Raw genomic sequence first — 8,419 nt, forward strand, 5'->3', positions numbered from 1 at the left:
ATACTTTTCAGCTGGTAAAATTACTAAAGGAAAAGCTTGAAGTTTGTTGTTCGATCTCCAGAATAGCGATTGTCTCCATATAGTCGAAAAGGGAAAGATTTGTTGGGCTTAGTTTCCTTCATGTAGAGGTGGCCTAAAATCAAAGCCCATTCACCAATGACTTTTTAGTCCTTTTATTCTTGGTTATAAGGTTTTAAACTCTTAAATAATAACATTATATGGATGGAAAAGAGACAAGAGAGGTGTGTCGACAAAATAAAGAAAAAAGAAAGAAAAATGGGTTTGTGCAATTCTGATCAAGTGTTTGATCAAGGTCAATACATGGTTCGATTAAGTTAAAATTTTATCAGTGTGTTAACAACTCATTGTTCTTCAGTTTGAACAGTGGAGAACGGGTTTCGAGTTTTCCGTCTATCGATATTTTAGGTATTTTTTAATTCTTAAATTTGGTGAGACTTCTCCAATTTTCTCTTGTAAGATTGTTTCTTTATCAAAATTGTTTAATCTTGAGATATTTTTGTTATATACCTCTAGTTTTAGTTAGAAAGAACTTTACATTCCCATTATTTTAATAGTAAAAATTATTTGTTACTACCCGTAGTTTTTACTCCTCATTTTGGAGAGGTTTTCCACATAAATTGCTTATGTCCTTATGCTTGTGGTTTGGTAATTTATTTGTTAGCTCTATTTGTTTGATTCTTGCTAAATTTACACACAAAAAAAAGATAATTTAATTTTTTTGTTATGTGACATATTCAATCTAAACATTTTTTGAAATTATTTTATCGCACCACGCTTCTAATCCTTTCTCATCTTATACTTTTTTTCCACACTTGAATTCACATGCAACACTGAATAATCATAATCTGACTTGGACATGATTTAGGTGTTAGAATTTCGATATACATTCCATCACCTTGAGGTTTTTTAACGGTTTAATTTTCACTATCCTAGTTCATGAAATTGCTAGCACTTTTTGGTTAAAAGTTATGTTCATATTCATTCTATTTATTTAAAACTGTTGGCATGTTCTATTTACTAGTCTCAAAACTTTTTAATGGTTTCATATCGTCTCTCGTGGGAAATATAAACTCTTTTTTTTTCTTATTTAGGAAACAGATGATTTCCTTATGTGATTAATTTTAAGTATTTTTTAAAAGATTTGAACATTTAGATCACATCCATAATCTAATCATTGGGAGGTTGCTTTGGACGACCTTAATTACAAATCTAGTAGTTAATTCTTCAGTACTAAGTACCCCACAAAATGCAAACAAGTGATTAGTAATTTGATAAACCTCAAGCCCATGGAGGTTGTGCTACAGATACTTAGGTTTGAAATTGTACAATTATTGGATGAGCTCAATATCAAGACAAAAAGTCTATAAAGAGGAGAAGTAGTTTAACATTTTAAACCTTTTTTGAGCTAATAACCAACCCATATTGAAATTCGAAAGGTCTTGGAGCTCAATTAAAACACCTTTTTAAGTACAACAAACACATGTCAAGGCCATAAGAATTTGACTATATGTTCCACCCTATTAGATCAAAATATCGTAACCCTCCTTGAGAATCCAAAGTTGTGTGTTATTTGTTTGGTTGAAGTTCTAAACTTTATCCCTCCCGGAGGATATCCAGTAGATAGAACTTGACCCTTTAGTTTTAAGGTCTTGTGTTCAATTAAACTTCAAATTTTATTAATTAAGATATGAAAATATTTGAATTTTATAACATGAGAGATGATTTTTTATTTTTTGCGATACAAGTATCCCTATATTTTGCTTGGCCTTAATCTTTTTCAGACAGTCTTAAAAGTAGATTTAGCATTTTGTATATTCGTTTCGTAAAAAATATTAAAAATTCGTATATTCATATTACGTTTTACACATAATTTTTATCGACACTCGTCACGAAAACATAAAATACATTTTTTTGGTTTTGTTAAACATATTTATTGTTTTTACTAAAATTTAAATCATATTATCTTCGTATTTTTTATTTGTATTATTTTCATATCATATCATTATGTCATTATTAAAATTGTCAAATCTACTTAAAAGTACACATTCTCATATCAATTTGATTTATTCATTACTTTTAAAATATTTTTGCACAAAAATCAAACCGATAAGAAAAAAGTTCTCTCCTTGTCAAAGTATTTCTCATTGTACAATTTAAAATACAAAAGAAAAGAAATTAATTTTAGGTTAAAACAATCATAAGGATAATTAAGTAAATATAATATTTATAGGCCTCTCTCCAAAGTCAAACTTTTATAGTAAGGCCTCGACCAATCAATTGTAATTAAAGTATTTTTAATGTTCCTAATACTATAACTAATCTTATAAAAAAAATTTGGCCAGTAATCTCATAAATTAATTAAATGCGTAGATTTCTTAGAGGAAGGGTTGCTAAAATTTTGCTTCCAATGATGTGCCGTGCCGTCACAACTACTCTTGCTCCAGTTGTTTCTTGACAGCACAGAATGAAATGCAATGAAACAAGAAACAATAAATTATTTGCATGTAAATCCATGAACTACATTTAGCATAATTTAATGCATAACTTTACTAAAGAAGTTTTTTTTTGGTGCTATACTAAAGAAAATTTTAATTATACACATAAAGGTTCCAAAATTAAAATAATGAATAATGAGAAAGGAGAGATCCAAGTTCATTACTATATCTGAATTATGATTTATGGACTTTGGACCACCATGGAATTCATACAAATTAACAATTTCACTACATTTTTTTTTCTTCTTTTTCGTTTTTCATGAGAAGAAAATGAATAAGATGATCATCATAAACAAAAACAAAAATACATTAACATACAAGATAGGAGCAAAAACAAAAACAAAAAAAAAGAAAGAAAAACCTCAATGGTGCAAGGGGTTTGGACCAGTAGGAACAAGCCGTTTTTCGACACCGTAACGCGGGTTGATCTCATAACCGGAAGGTTCAGGCTGGACGGGGAGGTGTATCGGACGATGTCGTCGATGGTGCTTGTGATGTAGAAATGGAGTGAAGTCAAATTTGGTAGCCAAGACTTTCCTTTTGCTCAAAGTGTGATCAGAAATAGATCCTTGGTGGTGACTAGTATTGATGCTATTAATATCCGTGGAAAATAAATTGCGCCACCCAAAGAATAAAAGCAACAAAGAGAGCCAAAGAATGATACAGAAAAGATTTAAACTATTGTTTTTCATGACCATGGCTAGGGAGGGTTGAAGAGAAGAGTTTGCATGGAGAGAAAGAAGTCGAAAATATTAGATAAAAAAAGAGAAAGGGTGCTTTAGAGGGGAATGGCGGAGTGGAGAGAGGATTGCAAGAATGACAGCTTAAAATTGTGGCAGCTATGGGTTGCTTCCATGGTAGTTTATTAGAGGGAAGAAGAGAGAAAGAAGGAGGTCAAAGGGAAGCAGGTCCAGCAGATGCGGAGGGTCAAGGGCCAAAATTGTCGACTATTGTTCATATCTTCTACCAATGAAACTTCCTTTGCGTTCAAGGAACAGAAGGCCATTAAAAGCACAGATTGTCAAACCATGAATTATTTATTAGGATGACAAATACTCAAGTGACAGCACCCTTGTATAGTAAGACAAAACTCATAGGAATTTGTGAATTTTTTTAAAATGATTTAATAAAAATTTTAATAAAAAATTCAAGTCAAAAAAATAATAAAATTTAATATGAAAATTAATAAAATATAAAAAATATTATTAAAAATAATTTTTGTAATTCAAATTTAATCAATATTTATTTAATATTAAAAATTTTCAATATTTTTAATAAAAATATTTATTTAAAAAATATAGCAAAATTTAATAATATTTTTTAAAAGTTTTGCACACTTATTTATATAAGATCTCTCAATATATTAATTTTAATTTTTTATTTTATTTAATTATTTTTAATAAAAAAAATTCACGAACTTAACTTAAAAAATTTTATTTAATTCTTTCCCTTTACAATAAATATGCCCATTCTTCAGTATTAAATTATAAGCCAATTACTTATAGTTGATTTAGTTTTATCTACCAAAAGTCTTTTAGATAGTAAAATTTCATCAAATTATAAATTAGTTTTTATACTTTTATTATAATGATCAAGATTTAATTTACAATAATTTGATCAAATTATTGCGTCCCTTTCCTTTTTGAGAGATTTAAATTTTTAATACAAATGTTAATTGAATTCCCACCGTTAAGTTCGTTGACATGGACATTGACTTGTTAGCATAGTATTGATTTTACTCACGTGGTGTTTGCCTTTTCTCTTCTTTCTTACTTTTTTTGTTAATTTTTATTCTTCACCCAAAATGGTGAATTCTAATCACCTATAAATTTCAATATTTTAGTTTTATTTTCAATCTTTTTCTTCTCTAATTGATACCAAATCTCCACCAAAAATAATTTTATTTTAATAAAACCATCGGTACAAAATAATTCATTATATGTCAAATACATAAATGATTCAATAACAAAATTGGATGAATTCTATCATCGGATCACCGATTCAAACAATTCAACCGACGATCCGATCATGAAAATGTTTCGACTTTTTTATTTTTCGTTTAACCAAAAATAATTTATTTTAAATTTATTGGGCGATTGAAGTGAGCTGAGTTCAAGTTCTACTTTGGGCTTGCAGCAGCCTCAACTTTATTATTATATATTAGCTATTATATATTGTCATTAATGTTACTATTTCTAAATCAGTCCAAAGTTTTTCATGACTTCACGAAGCCCACCTCACAAATAACAATTATGGCCTTAAAGTTAGCTACTTGTCTAAGCGGATCAAGCCTTCTTGTATACGGGCCAACCCTGCAGCTCTGATGGCTACCATGGCCTAATAGTCATTATCACCTTTTCTGACACATTCTTTTATAATGTTTTTTTGAATAAAAATGAAAGAAAAATTTTAAGATTGTTGAAAAGGATTAGAAATTGAGTATTTTAAAATTTTATTTTTTCTTACTTCAGTTTTGAGAACTTTATTTTATGTTTACTTGGTCATTATTATTATAATATCAAATTGAGAAATAATTGCTTTATTTGTTTTGTATAAAAAGTAAAATCTAATCTATATAAAAAAATTTACAATATCAAAATCGAATATCAATTTTGTAAAAATGTGTAGGGAGTTTTTTTTTTTTTTTTTGGTTATTGAGAAATAATATTCCATTCTTACTATGTTTCATTTACCAACATGCCATAAAAATCGTGATAATTAAATCAAATAAATTATTTTATTTATATGAAAAATATATACTATTAATTTTTTTTCTAAAATTTCATATTTTACATTATAAATAAATCTATTCACTCGCTGGACAGTCAACTCAAACTCAAAAATTTGTTCAAAATTTTGAAGGTTTGAACATGAATATTAAATCCGTTAAATAAATTTAAATAAATAAATGAGAGTTGATAAAAAAAATAAAATCGAATTTTGATTTAACCATTTAAAATTTGGATTCGGACCGACTTAATTTAAAAATTAAAAAAAATATTTTTTATTATAATGAGAAAAAACTCATTTACTTTATTTTTTATAATGAATAAGACCCATTTTGTTTTATTATTTATAATATAATAAAATTAACTTTTTTCTTTATATGAAATAATGATTTAATTTTAAATTATATTTAATAAAATTAAATTGAACTCAAATCTAAATAGCTCTTAAATTTTATTAAAATTAATTAAATTAAAAATAAAAAAAACTTTTTTCTTTAATTTTAAATATTAATGTTTTTGACAGATGAATTTTATTATTATATATAAAAATAAATTTAGATAAAAAATAAAATTCAAAAAATCAAATTGAGTCGAATTTATACTTACTTAAAATATTAATATTATATCCAATCTAAATCTAACCCGATCCTACCCACGAGGAAATCTAGTTATAAAACCCTTCAACATAATCTTTACAAGAAAAAGCGAAATGAATATAGACTACAGACTGTAATATACTACTTACTATAATAAAGAGGACATATTTATATATCTATTAAGAATGATTACATCATCTCTTTTCTGGATAAATAATTATTACATCATCGTCGCAAAGTTCAAAATAAAAAATAAAAAATCCATTCCACTAATTAATCCCCAAAAACAATGTCCACAAGCCAAATCAGACCCAGACTCTCGCTGTCCCTTCGATCCCCAACTTGCCACGTGTGCGCTTGTGATCGAACTAATAATCAACACAGGGCAGATCATCATCAGCCAACCCACAAAAAGAGCACGTGAGCTTCTCTATATATAAATGAACTCTTCTCCCGCTCTCTCAAACAGAAACTTTGAGTGCAAAAAATAAACTTAAGAGTCGCTTGACCTTGAGCTATGGCCAAGCCTCGCAAACCCAAGCCAGCTAATTCCGGCGCCGTCGTCCTCCACCAGAAGCTCTGCCTTTCTATCTACACGAACCTCCGTCGCATCTACGGGTAATTCTATTACATTTCACTCTCCTCTCTCTCTGCATCTTGTTGCGGAAAATTGTTGTGTCTCGTTAAAAGGATGTCATTTCGATTGGTTTTCAGTTACACTGAGCTGGAAATTGAGGTCCCTGATATGGGAATCGTCGGATTACACGCGGATAATTTAGGGATCGAGAATGTGCTTGTAGATGGGGACCCGACGGAGTTTGAGTATTACCCGCATAATCAGGGCGCCGATAGTGAAAAGTGGTGCGCCCCCGTGTCTTTCCCAACTTCAGCCACAGATGCTTCCGTCGCTGCTTATTTTACGGCACTGGAGATGGAACTGATCCCTAACTTGCTCATCAATTGTTGCAATAAGATGCAAATTAAGCAAATTAATAGGGAGATGAACGGAGTCCAATCGTCTGCTGAAATCAAGCAGGTTACTGTGGCTTTTTTTAGTGACTATATAATGTTTTGAATTTAAATTTGGTTTTTCTTAGTTGCATGTAAATGCTAAGGGATTTAAAGTAAAAAGTAATGCGGTAGAGTTTGTTATATTACGTTTATGGTTTTGATTTATGGCAATATGTAAACAAAAACAAAAACAAAAACAAAATAATGGATTTTTTTTTTTTTTATGGTTGCTTTAACTACTTGCTTCCTAAAAATTGTTATGAAGCAACATGAAATTGGAAAAAATGGATAAATGACTAAAATGTAGCATCAATTTTAAAATAATTGTCATATATAACATGCATTTTCTTCTCATATACGTACAAGACATACACGTAACTTTATTTTTATGATGTGTTTTGCTTTTCATGCTAGTAGCAAAAGTAGAAACTAAATGATATCTACAAGCACCGTTTTTATGAGGAAAAAAAATGAGGGAAGTTTTTGGGTGATAAACTCGCTGTGTACTGAGTTTGATGGATGAGGTTTATGGGAATTTTGGTTTCTCATGTAGATTGGTATTGGGTGCAGAATGTGAATGTTAACTATTCGGTAGCAAAAATGGAGACAGGGATTCATTTTGAGGAAAATGTGGTATATACTGAATTACTGATAATCAGATAAGGCATGCACGGTGCTGGTTTCCCTGTGCTGGTATGAGATTATAATCTGTCACTTCTTATATTAATGTGGCTTTTTGGGCATTTTACAGTCTCTATGTATATTCTGTTCAGTTACGATCTGGAATTCACAGTTGCCCATAATCTTGTGGCTGTCAGCAATGGTAGCTTACTATATCAGGAGAGACAAAACTGACGGAAAAATATCTAGTGGACATCTAGGTTATAACCATGCCAAAAATTGTAGACATGCACATTTTTGTGGTTTGCATGGTGATTTCTCAGCCAAAGTTCCATGGAAGCATTAGAAAAGTACATCTTGACTTCCTCTGTCACTAAGGGTGGAGGCCAAAAATATTTTTGATGAATTCTCATGAACAATCAACCTGAACTTAATGGAAGAGGCATTTTTTTGAAGTACTAAAGATCAATATTTCCAAATTAAAATTCTGAAAAGCATATAAAATTGAAAATACTAGAGATATAAATATGAAAAAGAAGAAAGTTTAGAGAGAGGCTTTAACTCTGTTTAAACTAGCTCCAATATAGGAGGAAACAGCACACTCAGATTCTGTCAGGCCCAGATGATGTAATATCAGATGAGACAAAATTGATAGGCACATTGTCTTTATTTATCTTTTTCCACTGCATGCATAATAAAATGCTGCTGTCCGTTTAAATAATCTTTTCTGTTTAGAATAATCTAATCCTTTTCCTCTTCATAGCCTTATTTAATCCTATCCATGTAGGATAACGAGCAGCCTTCTCATAAATGTTTCTGGCTAATCTTGAATTTTTTTGTTGTAATAAATGGTAAAACTCATATATCTTGTGATCTAAAAATGGTCAAACAAACAAATTCCTTGGAATAGGCCTTCGTCCAGTTCTAGTTCAGTGCATAATTTGCT

General features: G+C 29.6%; 2 protein-coding genes across 2 annotated transcripts; one reads left to right on the forward strand and one right to left on the reverse strand.

Annotated features, from left to right (window-relative positions):
• Positions 1-2,327: 2,327 nt before the first annotated feature.
• LOC149516776 (CLAVATA3/ESR (CLE)-related protein 12-like) lies at positions 2,328-3,511 on the reverse strand. Its single transcript, XM_089766199.1, has one exon. It carries the CDS (start codon positions 3,212-3,214, stop codon positions 2,879-2,881), a length of 336 nt encoding a protein of 111 aa, XP_089622325.1. The 5' UTR covers positions 3,215-3,511; the 3' UTR covers positions 2,328-2,878.
• A 2,800-nt stretch (positions 3,512-6,311) lies between these two features.
• Positions 6,312-7,050, forward strand: LOC111310656 (transcription initiation factor TFIID subunit 2-like). The gene is made up of 2 exons (XM_022910109.2): positions 6,312-6,459; positions 6,556-7,050. The coding sequence occupies exons 1-2, from the start codon at positions 6,359-6,361 to the stop codon at positions 6,914-6,916; spliced, it is 462 nt and encodes a 153-aa protein (XP_022765844.2). The 5' UTR covers positions 6,312-6,358; the 3' UTR covers positions 6,917-7,050.
• The last annotated feature ends 1,369 nt before the right edge of the window (positions 7,051-8,419 follow it).

Source organism: Durio zibethinus, chromosome 9, assembly GCF_047325235.1.
Source record: "Durio zibethinus cultivar Kanyao isolate XHJ-2024 chromosome 9, ASM4732523v1, whole genome shotgun sequence".
In the NCBI taxonomy this organism is placed as follows: domain Eukaryota; kingdom Viridiplantae; phylum Streptophyta; class Magnoliopsida; order Malvales; family Malvaceae; genus Durio; species Durio zibethinus.

What these genes read in the sequence shown, in the direction of transcription:
- LOC149516776 (XM_089766199.1), bottom strand. Translation starts at nt 3,214, where the DNA reads ATGGTCATGAAAAACAATAGTTTAAATCTTTTCTGTATCATTCTTTGG.
- LOC111310656 (XM_022910109.2), top strand. Translation starts at nt 6,359, where the DNA reads ATGGCCAAGCCTCGCAAACCCAAGCCAGCTAATTCCGGCGCCGTCGTC. An exon ending in AACCTCCGTCGCATCTACGG is followed by an intron (nt 6,460 to 6,555) that starts GTAATTCTATTA and finishes ATTGGTTTTCAG; the next exon opens with TTACACTGAGCTGGAAATTG.